General features: G+C 63.9%; 1 protein-coding gene across 5 annotated transcripts in view; it reads left to right on the top strand.

Moving 5' to 3' along the window:
• COL11A2 (collagen type XI alpha 2 chain) overlaps positions 1–17,008 on the top strand; it is a 28,442-nt gene extending 11,434 nt beyond the window's left edge. For all 5 annotated transcript variants that reach the window (XM_027958643.3, XM_027958642.3, XM_027958639.3 and 2 more), the window contains 55 exons: positions 11–85; positions 503–589; positions 852–908; positions 1,072–1,125; positions 1,215–1,268; positions 1,373–1,426; positions 1,564–1,617; positions 1,820–1,873; positions 1,980–2,024; positions 2,138–2,191; positions 2,546–2,590; positions 2,787–2,840; positions 3,034–3,078; positions 3,180–3,233; positions 3,472–3,516; positions 3,731–3,784; positions 3,908–3,952; positions 4,070–4,123; positions 4,470–4,577; positions 5,547–5,600; positions 5,895–5,948; positions 6,035–6,079; positions 6,167–6,220; positions 6,336–6,380; positions 6,472–6,525; positions 6,620–6,673; positions 6,882–6,935; positions 7,326–7,433; positions 7,577–7,666; positions 7,842–7,895; positions 8,107–8,214; positions 8,329–8,436; positions 8,569–8,622; positions 8,725–8,778; positions 8,925–9,032; positions 9,227–9,280; positions 9,466–9,519; positions 9,725–9,778; positions 10,034–10,087; positions 10,404–10,511; positions 10,868–10,921; positions 11,096–11,149; positions 11,245–11,298; positions 11,940–11,993; positions 12,243–12,350; positions 12,442–12,495; positions 12,621–12,674; positions 12,896–13,003; positions 13,138–13,191; positions 13,492–13,527; positions 13,714–13,767; positions 13,861–14,128; positions 15,210–15,322; positions 15,614–15,820; positions 16,314–17,008. In XM_027958643.3, coding sequence (XP_027814444.1) covers positions 11–85; positions 503–589; positions 852–908; positions 1,072–1,125; positions 1,215–1,268; positions 1,373–1,426; positions 1,564–1,617; positions 1,820–1,873; positions 1,980–2,024; positions 2,138–2,191; positions 2,546–2,590; positions 2,787–2,840; positions 3,034–3,078; positions 3,180–3,233; positions 3,472–3,516; positions 3,731–3,784; positions 3,908–3,952; positions 4,070–4,123; positions 4,470–4,577; positions 5,547–5,600; positions 5,895–5,948; positions 6,035–6,079; positions 6,167–6,220; positions 6,336–6,380; positions 6,472–6,525; positions 6,620–6,673; positions 6,882–6,935; positions 7,326–7,433; positions 7,577–7,666; positions 7,842–7,895; positions 8,107–8,214; positions 8,329–8,436; positions 8,569–8,622; positions 8,725–8,778; positions 8,925–9,032; positions 9,227–9,280; positions 9,466–9,519; positions 9,725–9,778; positions 10,034–10,087; positions 10,404–10,511; positions 10,868–10,921; positions 11,096–11,149; positions 11,245–11,298; positions 11,940–11,993; positions 12,243–12,350; positions 12,442–12,495; positions 12,621–12,674; positions 12,896–13,003; positions 13,138–13,191; positions 13,492–13,527; positions 13,714–13,767; positions 13,861–14,128; positions 15,210–15,322; positions 15,614–15,820; positions 16,314–16,454 — 3,927 coding nt within the window. In that variant the 3' untranslated portion in view covers positions 16,455–17,008. The remainder of the gene's footprint in view (positions 1–10; positions 86–502; positions 590–851; positions 909–1,071; positions 1,126–1,214; positions 1,269–1,372; positions 1,427–1,563; positions 1,618–1,819; positions 1,874–1,979; positions 2,025–2,137; positions 2,192–2,545; positions 2,591–2,786; positions 2,841–3,033; positions 3,079–3,179; positions 3,234–3,471; positions 3,517–3,730; positions 3,785–3,907; positions 3,953–4,069; positions 4,124–4,469; positions 4,578–5,546; positions 5,601–5,894; positions 5,949–6,034; positions 6,080–6,166; positions 6,221–6,335; positions 6,381–6,471; positions 6,526–6,619; positions 6,674–6,881; positions 6,936–7,325; positions 7,434–7,576; positions 7,667–7,841; positions 7,896–8,106; positions 8,215–8,328; positions 8,437–8,568; positions 8,623–8,724; positions 8,779–8,924; positions 9,033–9,226; positions 9,281–9,465; positions 9,520–9,724; positions 9,779–10,033; positions 10,088–10,403; positions 10,512–10,867; positions 10,922–11,095; positions 11,150–11,244; positions 11,299–11,939; positions 11,994–12,242; positions 12,351–12,441; positions 12,496–12,620; positions 12,675–12,895; positions 13,004–13,137; positions 13,192–13,491; positions 13,528–13,713; positions 13,768–13,860; positions 14,129–15,209; positions 15,323–15,613; positions 15,821–16,313) is intronic.
• The last annotated feature ends 509 nt before the right edge of the window (positions 17,009–17,517 follow it).

The raw sequence follows: 17,517 nt of genomic DNA, 5'->3' as shown, positions 1-17,517 counted from the left end.
CTTTCTCCAGGGCCCCCCAGGCAGAGCCGGCCTCCCTGGATCAGACGGCGCCCCTGGCCCTCCTGGAACATCCCTCATGCTCCCTGTGAGTGGTCTTCTGGGCTTTGTGGAACAGGCTGAGGAGAGGGCAGGGAACCAAAAGGGGAGGAAAACCTAGGAGGAGTCTCTCGGGATGATCCACCCAAAGAATGTGATCATCGGGGTGGAGGGTTTCAGGCCTCATTGATGACCTAGAACCAAACATGGAGCATCTAGAATTGGGCAGAAAATCCTAGATTTCAGGGAATCTAGGAGGAAGAGGCTGAGAGTGAGGGAGGGAGACAGGAGCTACATTTCTGGAAACCTCTGAATGATGACCCGGAGCCCAGGGGAGACACCGGAGGAGGGCTTAGGGTATCTGGAACCTGGGAGATGGAGGCCCACGTGCTGGGTGATGCCTTTGGTTTCGGGGCTCTCGTGGACTTCCTGGAAGAATCTAGACTTTTTTCTCCTTGCCCCACAGTTCCGGTTCGGCAGTGGTGGGGGTGACAAGGGCCCCGTGGTGGCGGCCCAGGAGGCCCAGGCCCAGGCGATTCTGCAGCAGGCACGGGTGAGTAGGGCCAGGGGTCCTGCGAGGGGGGCGGGAGGGGTGTGGTAGGCGGAGGAAGGCACTAGGAGGGGTTGGAAAGGTAGGTCGGTGTGACTGTAGGCAGGGAGAGGTCTGGGTTGGCTTGGGGGCTGACAGCGAGGTTGACGACGATCAGGGCAGTGGAATGAAGGTCAGGGAAGAAGGGTGAATCTGGGAGGTGACCCGGGGTCCGGGGTTCTCCTGCTGCCTGTGCTCAGCTCTGCCGTCTGCTCTGCCCCCCTAGATGGCCCTCCGAGGACCCCCCGGCCCTATGGGATACACAGGCCGCCCTGGCCCCCTGGTGAGTGCTTGGGGTGTTGTGATAGGGGGTCCTTTATCCATGTTGTAGGGGTATGGACAGTCCTGGAAGAGGACCAAGTTGAGAGTTACTTTGCTGCATTGGGGGAAGGCTCTGCAGCCACCGATGGGTGTGTCCTTCAGCAAGCCCCCCTCTCTCCTCACAGGGACAACCCGGGAGCCCTGGCATGAAAGGAGAGTCTGGAGACCTGGGACCTCAGGTGGCAGCCTCCCCCTACCTGGTCCCCAGCTCAGTGCTGCCCCCCGTCAACCTGTGCCCACTAACCCTGCTCCTGTCTCTCCCTTCTAGGGCCCCAGAGGACCTCAGGGCCTCATGGGCCCTCCTGGCAAGGCGGGGCGAAGGGTGAGTGACTGGGGTAGGATGGGAGGGGGTGGGGGATGGAGACAGGGTGCAGGGGGTGGAGGGCTGGGCCCCTGCTTGCTCTGACACCTCCCCTGCACCCCCAGGGCCGAGCGGGTGCTGACGGAGCCCGAGGGATGCCTGGGGAACCTGGAGTGAAGGTAACAGGCCTGGGCCCCTCTCTGATGCCCACCCAGAACTCCTGAGCTCATCTATTTCCTGGGGATAGCGCCGCCCCACTCAGGACATGATGGGAGAGGGGCTGGCACCTCACCTGGGCTGCCCCTCTCCTCCTTAGGGTGACCGAGGATTTGACGGCCTCCCAGGGCTGCCTGGGGAGAAGGGACACAGAGTGAGTATGGGGTCCGTAGGGTGTCGTGATGGGGGCAGATCTTCCCTGGAGGGGAAGGGAGGGAGGGATCTCGAGGCCAGGGAAGGAGGCTGATGGTCCCAGCAGGAGCTGAGAGAAAGAACTTCCTTGGACCCTGAAGACGGCCTATGTCTGTCTGTGTTGGGGACTCTGTACCCCTCTTACCTGGTGGCCCATTTTTCAGGGTGATACTGGTGCCCAGGGCCTTCCTGGGCCCCCTGGTGAGGATGGAGAGAGGGTAAGTGTTGCAGCCTGCATGGGCAGGCGCGGTGGGGGCCAGGGGGTGCTGGGGCTGGGGGTGGGGGGTTCTGGAAGGTGAGGCTGCTTCACATGTCCTCCTCCAGGGAGACGATGGAGAGATCGGGCCTCGGGGGCTGCCTGGGGAGTCGGTGAGTGTCGGGGGGGGGGGGAGTGTGGCTCAGACCCCAGAGGAGGGGCGTGGGCATGAAAGGGACATGCTCTCTCACCCACGTGGTCCTGTCTTCCCCTCACCTGAACGCAGGGACCTCGAGGTCTCCTTGGCCCCAAAGGCCCTCCTGGGATTCCTGGACCCCCGGTGAGTGACTGTCCCTGACTCTGACCCTGCCCTCTCCACCTTCCCTGAATGCCTCCCCGCCCCGCCCCCACTGCCCCTTGAGCCTGCACCCGAAGGTGCCCACATGGGCCCATATCCTGTAGTGCATCAAACACTTTGGGCATAGCAAAAAAAAAAGGTCCTCAAGAGAAACAAAACAAAGCCCCACAAACCCACAGACCAGAGCCCCATGCCCTGTGGATCCGGGCGGCCGTGTTTGCTTAGGTTTGGGATGAACTGGAGGGCAGCTGCCACGCGCCTGCCCTGTCCTGTGGGGATGGCCTGGCTTCAGAAACCACAGGTCTGTCCCGGACTCACGCCCCTCTTATGTTTCAGGGAGTCCGAGGCATGGATGGCCCCCACGGTCCCAAAGGTAGCTTGGTAAGTGACGGGCATGGAGACCCCCCCGACCCTCCGCCCCCCGCGTCTCTGCCAAGGTCCTCGTCCCTTTGCCCCTTTGACCCCCTCCTGCTTCCGGCGCTTGCCCCCTCGTCTGTCCCTCCTGGGACTCAGCTCCTCTGCCCAGTTTGTTCTGTCACCATTTCCTTCTGACCCCTGCCTGGCTGCCTGTTTCCAGGGACCCCAGGGAGAACCAGGACCTCCCGGACAGCAGGGGACCCCTGGGACCCAGGTGAGTGGTCCTGTCTGCCCCCCAACCTAAGGGGCTTCCCCTGCGCTCCCACAGTGGGTCAGACGCTGCGTGGGGACTGGAAATGAAGGGCCTCAAGTCTTTGCCGCTTGTGCTGTGAACTAGGGCTGCTGGCTGGGGGAGAAAGTGGGGCCCACCCCTGGGGGCCCCTGTGACATTTCTCTCCGGTGTCTAGGGTCTCCCCGGGCCCCAGGGTGCCATCGGCCCTCATGGAGAGAAGGTAAGTGACTAAGGGATCTGGGGGACGGTGGGTGTGCTGAGGCGGGTTGCAGGGAGCCCCCAAATGTCTGGCTGGGACTGAGTGTCCTCGTCTCCCTGCAGGGTCCTCGAGGGAAACCAGGGCTGCCTGGCATGCCCGGCTCAGATGGACCCCCGGTGAGTGCCCCCACCTCTTCATACAAATCCCCCTTGACCCTCCACCCCAGGGAGTGACTTGCAGGCACCTCAGTGAGTATCCTTATGGAGTGTCCCTTGCCCTGGGAGGTCACTGGTGATGCTGCCAATGGTCAGTCAGCTTCATTAGGTCCCGGGGGCATTTGGGTCCAAGAAGTGTAGAGAGGGATGCAGGAAGTGTCAGGGACCAGTGGTCACGCTCTCCTTCCCCTACCCCCAGGGTCACCCGGGCAAGGAAGGCCCTCCTGGAACCAAAGGAAACCAGGTAAGCTCTTCCATGCCCCTCGCATCCCCTGGCGGGGTTGCCACCCAGACCCGGGCGTCCAAGTCCTTGGGATCTCCTCGTATCTTCACGTGGCTCTGACAGTCCACCCCCTGCAACCCTCTCCAGACTCCGATTGCTCACTTCCCTTTCTCCCACCCTGGGGCACCCTCAGTGACCCCAAGACCCTTTATCGACCCTCTCTGTCCTCTTGCAGGGGCCATCCGGACCTCAGGGTCCTCTGGGGTACCCAGGACCTCGGGGCATCAAGGTAAGAGACCAGCCGGCTGGGAGAGGAAGGCTGAGGTCGGGGCGGCCAGCCGGGCCCAGAGCTTGGTCCTGCCAGCCCCACTGCCCCTTCTGACCGCTCCGTCTGTCCCCCCTCCAATTCCAGGGCGTGGATGGAATTCGGGGTCTGAAGGGTCACAAGGGTGAAAAGGTGAGCAATGCTTCTCAGCCCCAGCTCCCCTCTGCCTTCCGCCCCCTCTCCTGCCTGCCTCTGCCCACCCCTCCTTCCATCATCCGTGATGTCCTCTCACTTACTCATATTTCTCAGGGCGAGGATGGCTTTCCTGGCTTCAAAGGGGACATGGGTGTGAAAGGTGACAGGGTGAGTAGAGACCTCCTCATTGCCCCCCAACTCCAAGCGCTGGTGACCCTCCTCTTTGAGCCCCCAGTTACCAGCCTCACTCCAACACCCCTGGACTGCCCATCTCCAGGCTCCCTTGAGGATCTGACCTCCCTTTAGAGCCCGATTCAAGCAGGACCCAGCCCTGCTCTCTGTGACCTACCGGCTGGCTGATCGCCGCCCTCTCCCTGCCCCTTGGGGCTCCTCGTCTTGCAGGAACTCCAGGGACCCCCACCGACCCCACCAGCCTCACTGGGGCCTGTCCCCCATCTCGGGGCTCAGCTCCCACCCCGAGTCCCGATCTCTCACCTCTATTCCTCTCCCCCAGGGCGAGGTTGGAGTCCCCGGCTCCAGGGGTGAGGATGGTCCTGAGGGGCCGAAGGGGCGCACTGGACCCACGGGGGACCCTGGGCCCCCGGGGCTCATGGGCGAGAAGGTGATGGGGGCGAGGGGGTCAATGTCTACGTGCTGTGGGACATGGAGGGTGTGAGGCCTGGGGTGCTGGGGTCAGAGTGGGTGCGGGGACACCAATGGCTGAAGCCGGAAAGTCAGTCAAAGATGAGCGTGCGTTAATCATGCTCCTCTCTGTGTCTGGCACCCCCTAGACACTGACGGGTTGAGAGGGGCTACGTAAGAAACCTAGGAAAGTCCCCGTCATAAAGAGTTCACAACAGATTTGTGGGGACACGCAGAGAGGCTGTCACAGGGTTCCTGGGGGTGCCAGGCAGAGGGAAAGTGTGTGCAGACTCAGACCAGTAGGAACTCCGAGAAGGGACCGAGCTGGCGAGGCGGTGAGCTCTGCCATCTTCACGGCTAACCTGGCTGCCGTGTCCTGTCAGCCCCATGGGGTGGGCACTACTACGGTCCTGAAACACCAAGAGGTTTGGGGGCTTGTTCGTTACACAGCCAGTGCAGGGTAGAACCAGGGTTGGAGCCCCTGGAGTCAGGCGACCAGATCCCTGCTCCCCACATCCACTCTTCGGCAAGACAGGTCCTGAGGCCTCAGGGGGCAGGGCATGGAGGGCTGGCGGTGGGGGCTGCAGAGCTGAGCCTGCAGCAAGGCAGAGCGGGGGGCTGCAAGGGGGCTGGTCTTGGTTGTGTGTGCCGGGGAGGAGGGAGCAGAGGTGCCGGGCAGGCAGGGGATCTCAGCGCCTGCAGGGCGTGAGCTGGTGATTTTAAGATACAGAGGAGATGAGATTCCAGCCCTGGAGTTTGGGTAAAATCCACTCTCAGGAAGGAGAGTCCCCTTTTGTAAATGCCAGGCAGCCTGGGGTGGGGTTGGTGGGGGATGAGGGCGGTGGGGGTTGGGGGCACGCTAGATGTTTGCTGTTTGGGGGCTGGGTCTCCAGGATGGAGTGGGATCCGTGGTCCCACTTGCTCCTGATGGCCCCCTGTCTGTCCACAGGGCAAGCTGGGTGTTCCTGGTCTGCCTGGCTACCCCGGACGCCAGGGCCCCAAGGTGATTTGATGCCCCACTGAACCCCTGCTCCCTCTCCCTTCCCTGACCTCTAATTGCAGGAAGCAGACAGACAGAGCAGTGAGGGGACCCTAGACAGAATTTAGTCCACGCCCATTCTACAGATGGAGAAACGGAGGCCCAGAAAGTACCAGGGCTTGTCTAAGGCCACCAAGCTATTGGCAGAGCCCGAGTCTCCACCCGTTGCTTCCATCACCTCTCCTGACCCCCCTTGGCCTTTCCCCAGCCTGCCCTCTTCTTGACTTTTCGGTTTTCCCCCTTTTCCATCCTCACCAGGGGTCGCTGGGATTTCCAGGTTTTCCTGGAGCCAGTGGAGAGAAGGGAGCCCGGGTAAGCTGGGGAAGGGGGGCTGTGGGGGGAGGGGTGGCTCTGGGGGGCTCAGGGCTGATGCGTTGCCTTCACTTTGCCCCCACCAGGGCCTGTCAGGGAAATCAGGGCCTCGGGGAGAGCGCGGCCCCACGGTGAGTGCAGTGGAAGAGGCTTGTGGCTCGGGAGCCCAAGGGGGTGCTTTGGGGGTCTTTCTGATAACTCCCCTGTCCTCTGTCTAGGGTCCGCGTGGTCAGCGGGGACCTCGAGGTGCCACCGGGAAGTCTGGAGCCAAGGTTGGTGGTCTCCGCGGGGCTCCGTCTCCCCTCCGCCCCGGCGCCCAGCTGCGTCCCCTTCTCCGACCTTGGGGCTGGCTAGAAGTCAGCCTCTCTTCCCCTGTCTCCCCCACAGGGAACCTCGGGTGGAGACGGCCCCCACGGACCTCCCGGAGAGAGGGTGAGTGTGCTCGAGCCCCCTGCGCCCTGGCGCTGTCCCGGGGCCAGTGGTGCCGGCTCCCCGTTCTCCTGACAACCAGCTCCGTCTCTAGGGTCTCCCTGGGCCTCAGGGCCCCAACGGATTTCCTGGCCCCAAAGGACCTCCGGTAAGCTGCCCTCTGACCTGCCTTGGCTCTGAGTGCCCCTCCTCCTCACCCCCTGCCCAGTCTAGAGCTCACCTGACCTCTGAACCCCTTCCAGGGCCCCCCCGGGAAGGACGGGCTGCCGGGACACCCAGGCCAGAGAGGAGAAGTGGTGAGTGGCACCCCGGCACCCACAGAGTGCCCCCACCCTGCCGTCCTGTCTGGAAGGCCCCCAAGGAAGGGTCTCCTGGGAGTGCCCCCCATCCCAATGCTGCTCAGACCGCAGCCAAGGACTCGGTGGTGACCCGGGAGCCTGGGGACTGTGCCGTGTCCAGGCCAGACTGTGTGCTCTGATCCCCTCTCCTCTCTTTCTCTCTCAGGGCTTCCAAGGGAAGACCGGGCCCCCTGGCCCCCCAGGAGTGGTGGGACCCCAGGTACGCTTGCCCCCCACCCCCTGCAGAGACAAAGCATCCCAGACCCTGGGGGTTGGGACGTCTGCCTCTCTTCCCCCTTCTCCTGATCCTGGGCCCCTGACCCTGCTTTGCCTGCGGGGCCCCTGGGACTGGGGTGCGTGGTGGGGGCTGGGTTTGGAGCAGGGATCCCAGAGTTCCATCTGTTTCCGGGACCAGTTCTCCTCTTCATGCATCTTGGAGCAGAGGAAGGGCCCCGACAGGGACACCGGGCGGTGTGGGCAGGGGGGGAAGGGGGACCAGCGTGGAGGCCTAGGGGAACCCTGAGGCAGACAGGAAGGGGTACTCGGGGCACCGCAAGGTGACCAGAGTGAGGCGGGGGCTGAGACTGGGGTCTGTCTGCCTCCTTCCCAGGGAGCCACAGGGGAAACCGGGCCCATGGGGGAGCGAGGCCACCCAGGCCCCCCCGGCCCCCCTGGCGAGCAGGGACTGACTGGAACAGCTGGAAAAGAAGGCACGAAGGTCAGCAGAGGGCCTGGGAGGGGGCGCTTGGGAGAATGGGGTTCGGGTGCCTAAGGGGGCAGCCCGTTGGGGGTTTGAAGGGGCAGAGGTCTCTGCCCAACTGGGGAGCCTGGCAGTGGTTCATCACCTTCGTTTCCTTTTAGGGTGATCCTGGACCCCCTGGGGCCCCGGGGAAGGATGGTCCCGCTGGTCTGAGGGGCTTTCCGGGAGAGAGAGGCCTCCCTGGCACTGCTGTGAGTGTGACCCCAACCTGGATGCCCGTAACAAGGCCCCGCACCTCCTGGCACCCAGCGTCACCCCACGCCCACGTCCCAGCCCCCATCCTTCCCCGTGTGTCTCCTAAGCTTCCAGCCTGTGAGGTCCCCCTCTCCCGTCTCACGTCTGTTGTCCCCAATCTCTGGCTCACAGGGTGGGCCTGGTCTGAAGGGGAATGAAGGCCCGGCTGGTCCCCCTGGCCCTGCGGTGAGTCTGGGGCCCTTGGGGGGTGGTGGGAGGAAGGGTGCGGGGCAGCATCTGGATTCCGGTGGGGCTGCAGGACCTGGCAGAGGGAGGCTGGGGTCAGCATGAGGCCTCCGATGCTGGGCTTTTCTCCTGGGAACCGTGGCTGGGTGTACTCTGGTGTCAGGGGCTGTGGTCTCCCCTTTAGCGGGTCTGATGCTTGCTCCTGTCGCAGGGATCCCCTGGTGAGCGAGGTTCGGCAGGATCCGGGGGACCCATTGGCCCTCCAGGGCGCCCGGGACCACAGGGTCCGCCTGGAGCAGCAGGAGAGAAAGGAGTCCCGGTGAGTGCGGGGTCCCTGGGAAGCACTGTGGGGGGTCTGGGAGCTGCTGGGCCTCAAGGGGCCTCCAGGGTAACAGCATCTGTGGGTCACGACGCCTGCCTTCCTTTCCCACAGGGCGAGAAGGGCCCCATCGGTCCGACCGGCCGCGATGGGGTGCAGGGTCCCGTGGGGCTTCCTGGCCCCGCCGGGCCCCCGGGTGGGGCCGGAGAGGATGGAGACAAGGTGAGAGAGCCCCAGGCCCCGGGCTCAGCTTCTGCGCGACAGCTCGCTGGGCTGGGGGTGGCCCCCGGGCCCGTGGCTCCTTCTGCCCTCCTGCCCTCTGCTTCCTCTAACGTTCCCCTTGCCCTCCCCCAGGGTGAGGTGGGAGACCCTGGACAGAAGGGCGCCAAAGGCAACAAGGGGGAGCACGTGAGTGTTCATCCCTCTGACTTCTCCTCTCTGCCCCTGAACCTCAGCCCCTCCCAGCCCTGCCCCTTGTCTTGGCGTCTCTGACTCTGCTTTCTCCCCCAGGGCCCCCCTGGGCCCCCCGGACCCATCGGGCCTGTGGGGCAGCCTGGCGCTGCGGTGAGTGACCGGTGCCCCGATTCTGCCCTTGGAGTTGGGGGTGGGGATGGGGGGCTCTGGGCCTGCTGCCCAGTTCTGGGCAGGGCTAGAAAACCCCGGACCCAGGACCATCTCTGAGTCCTCGTCCCTGCCCTCCCCGACCTCAGGGGGCAGACGGGGAGCCTGGAGCTCGGGGTCCCCAGGGACATTTCGGAGCCAAAGGTGACGAAGGAACAAGAGGATTCAATGGACCCCCGGGACCCATTGGTCTGCAGGTGAGCTGGGGAGAGGAGGCAGGGGCTGAGAGGTGGGGGGTCACAGTGGGGCTGGTGTCTGCCCCAGACCCTCGCCAGCCCCTGCTAGGGAAGGAGGGCTGGGGGGTGGGGGTCTGGGGTCTTGGGGGAGGGGCCGGGGGAGGGCATGCTCCAGGTGGGTTGGTCACCTGGGTCTGTTGTGTACACCTGCGCAGGGTCTACCAGGCCCCTCGGGGGAGAAGGGAGAAACAGGAGATGTGGGCCCGATGGTGAGTGTGGCCCCCTTGACGGGGAGGGCCCCTCCTGACCCCAGCCTCACCTGCTAGTCCCCCGGCTTCCAGCGCCCACCCTGCCCTGGCCCGGCCGCCTCCCTCCGCGCCCGCTTCCCTGGCCCCGCCGCTCCGGGCATCCTTGGCTCACCTTCTCTCACCTCCTGGCGTCTGCTTCTCTCCAGGGACCACCTGGCCCCCCAGGACCTCGAGGCCCAGCTGGACCCAATGGAGCGGATGTGAGTCCTCCGGCCCCGGTGTAGCCGGTGCCCTGCCTCCCTCCCCCTAGGCTGTAACCTCTGGTCTCATCTCAGATGCCGAGAGACACCGCTGGCCCCGGGAAGGCCTCCCGCCGTCTCACGACTCGTGGCGGTGACCTCAGGCCTCGTCCAGCCTCTGAGCCCACGGGGCAACCCCTCCCCTTTATTTCTGGTTCTCTTTCAGGGTCCACAAGGCCCCCCAGGAGGTGTTGGGAACTTGGGTCCCCCTGGAGAGAAGGTACTGGGAAAGGGTACAGGGAGGGCCTTGGGGGGTGAGTTTCCGCCATTTCCGGTGGGGGCCTCAAAGGAGAGCGATGGGGACGGGCCGCCGGTGGTCCCATGCCAGGAGTCAGTGCTTTCACTGCCGCGGCCTGTGCTCAGTCGTCAGAGGAACTGCGCAGTGTGACCGAGAGAGAGACAGAGAGAAAGACGGGAGTGCCAGGCTTTTGGAGGCGCGGGGGAATGAAGGCTCTTGACCCCCATCTCCTTGCAGGGGGAGCCAGGAGAGTCGGGGTCTCCGGGAGTCCAGGGCGAGCCAGGGGTCAAGGTGAGCGGTGGCTCTGGAGCTGGCTCCCCAAGCCCCTCCACCCCCTTGTTCCCACCCCCACCTTTCCTGTGACCTCCTGGAGCTGCAGCTCCCAGCCGTTCTCAGGGGGCCTGGTCCCTGGATCCGAGGGGGCTCCACCCCCCTTTCCTCGAAAGGAAGAGGGGCCCAGACTCCCTCCATGGGCTCGACTTCTGTGTGCACCCTGGTGTCAGTGGGGGCGGGGGGATGAGGGGGAGGCTGAAGGCGTCTCGGAAGCGGGGGTGGGGGGGGCTGAATCCTCCTTTGGGACCGTCTGTAACCTCCACCCATCCTTCAGGGTCCACGTGGGGAGCGCGGGGAGAAAGGAGAGACTGGGCAGGCGGGAGAGGCGGGACCACCCGGGCCTAAGGGCCCCACCGGCGACGACGGTCCCAAAGGGAACCCCGTGAGTTTGGGGAGGGGGCTTGGAGGAGGGCCCTGTGTGTGGAGACCTAGGAATGCGTGTGAGGATCTTGGAGTGGGGGGGGCAAGAGTGTGGGGGACTTGTGGGGGGAACAGGGTCTCCTGGGAGGGATTATGGAGTTTGGGATCCAGAGAGAAAATGAAACTTGACCTGAAAGCCTTGGAGGGCAGGCCGTGCATGAGGTGGGGAGAAGGGCTACCGGAGGCCCTCTTCCTAGGGCAGTGCGGGTGGGCGTTGCCTGTAGAGAGAGAGCGCGCGCCCTGTGCCAATGGGGGTCGTGTTGGCGCTGGGTGGGCTTAGGAGCTGTGACCCTGACCCTTGGATTCCCTCCGGATCAGGGTCCTGTTGGTTTTCCTGGTGACCCTGGCCCTCCTGGAGAAGTTGGCCCTCGGGTGAGTCTTACCCAGGGAGGGTGGGAGAGGAGGGTGGTCTGCTCTGGAGGCACTCTGCGTGGCAGGTGGGAACTGGGGGTGTGGGGGGCAGATGGAAGAATGGGAGGATCGGCGGGTTTGAGGGTGAGGTCAGCTAGGCCGGGGGCCCCCTCTGACAGTGCTGCATCTCTGCAGGGCCAGGATGGTGCCAAGGGTGACCGTGGAGAGGACGGGGAGCCAGGACAGCCTGTGAGTACCTGTGACCCCCCACCCGCAGGCCCAGTCCCCTCCGCTGTGCCCACACCTGAGGGGCTCCCTCACCACCACTCTCCCTCCCTCCACAGGGGTCCCCCGGTCCCACGGGGGAGAATGGACCTCCTGGACCGCTTGGAAAGAGGGTAAGTGAGGTGGACCTTGCGGGCAGTCCTGGGGGAGGCTGGATGGCTGCTGGGGCGATGGGGGGCAGGATGTGGAGAGGCCTGGTGTCCCAGCCATCCTTGGGGGAGGTGTGTGTGATCACGTGTGTTTGCGAGTGTGCTGTGCAGATTTGGGTATCTTTGCTCCTGTATATCCTGTCTGATCTTGCCAGGGGTGGTGGTGTGTGTACTAACCAATCAGAATAGATGTGGGGGGAGATTTCCTGGTGGCCCAGTGGTTGCGGCTCTTTGATCCCACTGCGGAGGGCAGGCACAAGTTTGATCCTTGGTCTAGGGGTTAGGAGGAAAAGGGCTGGCAGGGGATGAACCCTTTGTTTACTGGTGGTATGTGGGCAAGAGGCTTTTCACCTAATGCACAGTATTTTGACAACTGGTACCGTTGTAGCAGCTCTCATATCAGTGAGTGAGCCTCTGTGATTGTGTCTGTGTGTGTACCAGGAGGACTGCTTTGGGAGGGAGATGAGTCAGCCTCTGTGACTGTGTGTGTGAAGGTGTGCGCGTGCACAGGTGTGTGTGTGTGTGTACCAGGAGGATGCTCGGGGGTGGGAGGTGAGCCTGGCTGCTCATGGCCGCCTACACCCCCTCCCCTCCTCCACCTGCAGGGACCTGCAGGCACACCTGGTCCTGAAGGGCGACAAGGAGAGAAGGGCGCCAAGGTGGGGAGAGCCTCCTGGATGCTGGGACGCCCATTGCACCGCCCTGCCCTGCCCCGCCCCTCCCCGTCCTCACCCTCCGGCCCCCAGACGCCTCCCCCACGCCCCCTCCTCCAGGCGGCGTTCCCTGTCCTCCCTACCCCAGCGGTCTCGGTTCGACCCCTCCCCTCTGTCCCCCCCCACCCACCTTGGATCCGCTGCTCCTACCACACCATCCTCTGCCATTCGGGACACTTCTTTGGTGTGTTTCAGGGGGACCCTGGCGCTGTGGGCGCCCCAGGGAAGACAGGCCCTGTGGGTCCTGCAGGCCCAGCAGGAAAGCCTGGTCCTGATGGCCTGAGAGGTCTCCCTGGCTCAGTGGTAAGTCTTGATGCAGAGGCTCGGCTGGGCTGGGAGGGGTGTGGTGCGGGGGACACGGCTCCTGATCTCTGCGGTCCCCTCAAATCTGCAGGGTCAGCAAGGCCGTCCCGGGGCCACAGGCCAGGCTGGGCCTCCAGGCCCTGTGGTGAGTGACTGTGGATGGGGTGGGGTGGGGTGGGGCCCCCGGGGCAGTGGGCATCCTGCCTTGGAGGAAGTTGGAGTGGTGGTCCCACCTCCCGCAGGAGAGAGTGACTTCCTGTCTCCCCACAGGGACCCCCAGGGCTACCTGGCCTCCGGGGCGACACTGGGGCCAAGGGCGAGAAGGTGAGTGACCACGTGCAACCAGGAATCAGCCTCCTCCCTGAAGCCTGTGGGGACCCCACGTTCTCGGGGTTCCCTCCTCAGTCAGGGCTGTGGCAGCCCTGGGCTTCCCGCAGCCTGGCCTGAGTCCCTCCTGCCTTCTGTGCTCCGACCCCTCTGGTCCTCCTTCTCCCCATCTCGGGTCTCTTCTGTGGCTCCCCCTCACCACCTGTCCGCTTTGCCAGGGTCACCCAGGTCTCATTGGACTCATCGGCCCCCCTGGGGAGCAGGGGGAGAAGGGTGATCGCGGGCTTCCCGGTCCTCAGGGCTCCACAGGGCAAAAGGGAGAGACCGTGAGTGCGGGGCGTGGTGCTGGGAGGTCTGGGCAGATGGAGGTTGGGGATTCAGGGGGCGTGCTGTGGGCGGGGTGGCGGTGGGCGGTGGGGCGCTGAGGAGGACGCAGCTGAACCAGGCCCCCCCTTCCTAGGGCATTCCGGGAGCATCTGGCCCCATTGGTCCTGGAGGGCCCCCCGGCCTCCCTGTGAGTATCCCATCTGTTCCTCCCCTCAATCCTCCAAACCCCGCGGCCCCCATAATCCCCCCTGGTTTCCACGGCAACCGCCAGCCTAACACGCAGAGGCCCCCGTGTCCCCCATATGTTCCTGCACCTGCAGAGTTTCCAACCTGTCCTCCCAGCGCCTCCCCAGTGTCCCCTTGTCTCCCCCGCCTGCCTCTCCTGGGTGGCCCAGGGTCCCGTGGACTCGTGACCTCGCCTCTGCGGTTCTCCATGTCCCGACCCTCCCTTGTGGTGACCGCCTCTTTCTCGATCCTCATTTCACAGGGACCTGCTGGGCCCAAAGGAGCCAAAGGAGCCACAGTGAGTGACCCCAGCAGCTCTGACCGCCCCCTCGGCGCACACACAGCTGAACTTGACACTGTCTCTCCAGGAGGGACATCCCACCCATCCCCCCATCCCCAGGCCCTGACCGATTTCATCCTCTGCAACCTTAATCACCTACTTGACCTCTTGACCCCTCCATGACCTCATTGCCTCCTTTTTCAGGGCCCTGCTGGACCTAAGGGAGAGAAGGGCGTCCAGGGCCCTCCGGGACACCCGGTGAGTCACGAGGCAGGGCCCGCGTCTCTGTTGGCCTGCTCTGTCTGGGTGTTTCTCTGCATCTCCCTCACCCTGACCTCGTCTCTCACCCAGGGGCCCCCGGGAGAGGTGATCCAGCCCCTGCCCATCCAGATGCCCAAGAAGACACGGCGCTCAGTGGATGGGAGCCGCCTGATGCAGGAAGATGAAGCTGTGCCGACTGGGGGTGCCCCGGGCAGTCCTGGGGGCCTGGAGGAGATCTTTGGCTCCCTGGACTCCCTGCGAGAGGAGATCGAGCAAATGAGGCGGCCCACGGGGACCCAGGACAGCCCTGCTCGCACCTGCCAGGACCTGAAGCTCTGCCACCCGGAGCTGCCCGATGGTCAGTGCCAGCCTCAGGAGCTCAGCTTGTGAACCACAGCGCCGATGTGAACAAGCAGGATGGATGTCGAGGAGGCCTGGGGAAGCTGTCGGGGTGGGGGTGAGGCCGGCGGGGGGCAGCTTGGGGCGGCAGCTCTTACCAACCAGATCAGAAGCATTGCAGTATTAGCAACTGGTGTGATGTCTCAGTGGGTAAAGACTCTGCCTGCAAGGCAGGCGATACAAGAGTCACAGGCTTGATCCCTGGGTCAGGAAGATCCCCTGAAGGAAGAAATGGCAGCCCACTCCAGTATTCTTGCCTGAAGAATCCCATGGACAGAGGAGCCTGGCAGGCTGCAGTCCTCAGGAAGGGAAAGAGTAGGACAGGACTGAGTGACTGATCACAGACACGTGGAATAGCTCATTCAGTCGTGGGCTACTGTTAGAAACGGCTTTTAAAGAGCTTCCCAGGTGGTAGTGATAGAGAATCAGCCTGCCAAGTCAGGAGACACAGCAGATGCAGGTTCAATCCCTGGGTTGGGAGGATCCCTTGTAGTGGGAAATGGCAGCCCACTCCAGTATTCTCGCCTGGAAAATTTCACAGACAGAGGAACCTGGCAGGCCACAGTCCACGGGGTCACAGAATCAGACACGGCTGAGTGCACGCACACGCACGCGCGCACACACACACACACACACACACACACACACTCTCTCTCTCTCTCTCCCCTCCCGGGGTCATCAGCTCACCATCTCCCCAATGTCTACAGGAATAGATAAACATATACCCGTGGAACATGCTGGCATTCACACACACAGACACGTGTGCAAGCCTGTGGCCACACATGGTGCCAGAGTGCGGATGTCAGCGCTCCTGCAGACCCCAGCCGCCAGCCTGGGGTGCTGCCCAGGGGAGGGGTGGCAGCGGTGGGAAGGGGCATAGAGTGAGGAGGGAGACTGAAGTGGGGCCGGCTATGCTCTGGGGGCCTGGGGGTGGAACAGAGGCCTGGGGGCGGCCGGTGGGAGCCACAGGGGGACCTGTGGGGCAGAGCCCTCTTGGGTACAAGGCCCAGGCGCCCTGACCGCCCCTCCTCGCTTGACAGGAGAGTACTGGGTCGACCCCAACCAGGGCTGTGCTCGGGATGCCTTCCGGGTTTTCTGCAACTTTACGGCTGGAGGGGAAACCTGTGTGACGCCCAGGGACGATGTCACGCAGGTGAGAGCTGGCCCCTGGCCGCCCTGACCCTGTGCAGTCCCCCTCTGGGCCTAGAGGCTCCCGGGTTTCTGACGTCCCCTGGCCTTTGACCTCGTGGAGCCGGCTGACGCTTCTGTTCTTTCTCAGCAGTCTCCTGCTGCTAACTCGTCTCCTGCCCCTGACCACCTGCGCAAACGTTTGCCCTGTTTGATCCCTGCTCCGCATGTCTCTCCCGGCCCTTCCCTGTTCACTCCGATCTCGTGACCCTGGCCCCGGCCCTGCCTGTGACTGTAGCCCCCTGCTCTGCCCCAGTTCTCCTACGTGGACTCCGAGGGCGCCCCGGTGGGCGTGGTGCAGCTCACCTTCCTGCGGCTGCTCAGCGTCTCAGCCCGCCAGAACATCTCCTACCCGTGCTCTGGGGAGGCCCAGGACGGCCCCCTGAAGCTCCGTGGGGCCAATGAGGACGAGCTGAGCCCGGAGACCAGCCCCTACGTCAAGCAGATCCGGGACGGCTGCCAGGTGGGCACCAGGGAGAGCTGGGTTGGGGCAGGCCCTGGACTCAGGCTGGAGGAGGCAGGAAGACCCCCGGGCAGGGGCGCTGGGCTGAGCAGGAGGAAGCCTGCTTCTGGTGTCGGGAAGGGCAGGAAGGCTGGACGGTGGAGGACGGGTCCACTCAAAGCCCGGCATGCAGGCTCATAAGCATATTTACATGGGTTCCCCTTTGCACACACGGGGCTGTTAACACTGCTCGCTCCCCAGGGAGGACACCCACCCACCCACCCACCCACCCACACACACACACACACACAGAGCTTTCCCAGTCCTGGCTCTCTGGAAGAAATTTTAGATAGGAAATTTAGCACAGTTTGAACTTGTGACGCAGATGAGGGGATCAGCGTCTCACGGTGCTCAAAGGAGCGGGGACCTGGGCCTGCGGTTGGGTGGCCCAAGGCTCCCGCGTGCCTTTCCCACACTCACTCCTCTTGCTTTTGTGTCTCTCCCCCTCCTCAAGACCCAGCAAGGCCGGACGGTGCTGGAGGTTCGCACGCCTGTGCTGGAGCAGCTGCCGGTGCTGGACGCCTCCTTCTCAGACCTGGGGGCCCCTCCGAGGCGGGGCGGGGTGCTGCTGGGGCCTGTCTGCTTCATGGGCTAGGACCTTCTCCTCCGTCTGACCCTGTCCGCCGACGCCAGGCCCACCTGGAGTCCCACAGCGTCGGCTCTGTGCCACCTCAAAGGAGGGCTTCTCCCCCTCTAGGGGGCCTCCGGCCAGGGCACTGAGAGTCCCCCGTCAGGGGCAAAGCAGGGGAGGGGGGCCCCGGGGCCTCGCGGCGCCCCTCCCCCTGGGCCCGCCCCCTCCCCCTGGGCCCTGCTCAACAGCCGAGACCCTTATTTAAAATTTACCTCCCAGTGACCCCAAACACGTGGAAGAGAAGAGAGAGGACACTGTGTATTTTGTATTTAAAAGTGATTATATTAATTATTTAAACCATGGAAAGCAAAATGACAAAAAAGATAAAGAGAGAAATCCCAACAAAAACCAGCGGACTTTGGAGACGGGCTCTCCAGGGGCGAGCCCCAGCACCCTCCTCCTCGCCTCAGGGCTTTCCTCAGTGACTGTGCGGGGCTGGGGGCCGACCCCTGCCTCCCTCACACCCACCCGCAGCACCCACTGTGAACGCTGGAATACACCGTCTCCTTTGTCTCAGGGCTCTGCCTCTCTCTGCCCAGGTGGGGCTCGCTCATCTCTACCTACTGGGTGTTTGGCTCCCTGACCTGCCTGCCTGCTGTCTTTCACTCGGTCTGGGGTCTTGCAGGAACGCCTGTTACTTGGGGACCTGGCTACTCCCCCAGGGGAGACGTGGAATAGTGAGGGGCGTGTGCAGGGCCAGTGGTCAGCAGACGGTTGAAATATTGAGATTCTTCCACATTAGTTGGGAAACCACGGTGGCCCTGAGTCCCTTGAGTATCCCACAGACATCCTGGCCAACCCCATCCTTGCCCTGGATGCCCCACCCTCCCTGACCCTTCAGTTATCGTGTGATCTGGATGGAAGGGACTCCCAGGACCTCGTCCAGCACTATGACCTGCGTCCACTCTGACTGGTGGTTAAAAAATGTGATTGTCTCCTCCTGGGGTGTGTGTGCCTGCTGCTTGTGTTGTTATTTCAATCCTCACCGGACCCCCCTCCCCCCACCCCACTTACTCCTGGCTGAGCT

Source organism: Ovis aries, chromosome 20, assembly GCF_016772045.2.
Source record: "Ovis aries strain OAR_USU_Benz2616 breed Rambouillet chromosome 20, ARS-UI_Ramb_v3.0, whole genome shotgun sequence".
NCBI lineage: Eukaryota > Metazoa > Chordata > Mammalia > Artiodactyla > Bovidae > Ovis > Ovis aries.
The sequence above is the reverse complement of the archived record's forward strand: the minus strand, read 5'-3'. Positions and strand labels throughout refer to the sequence as shown.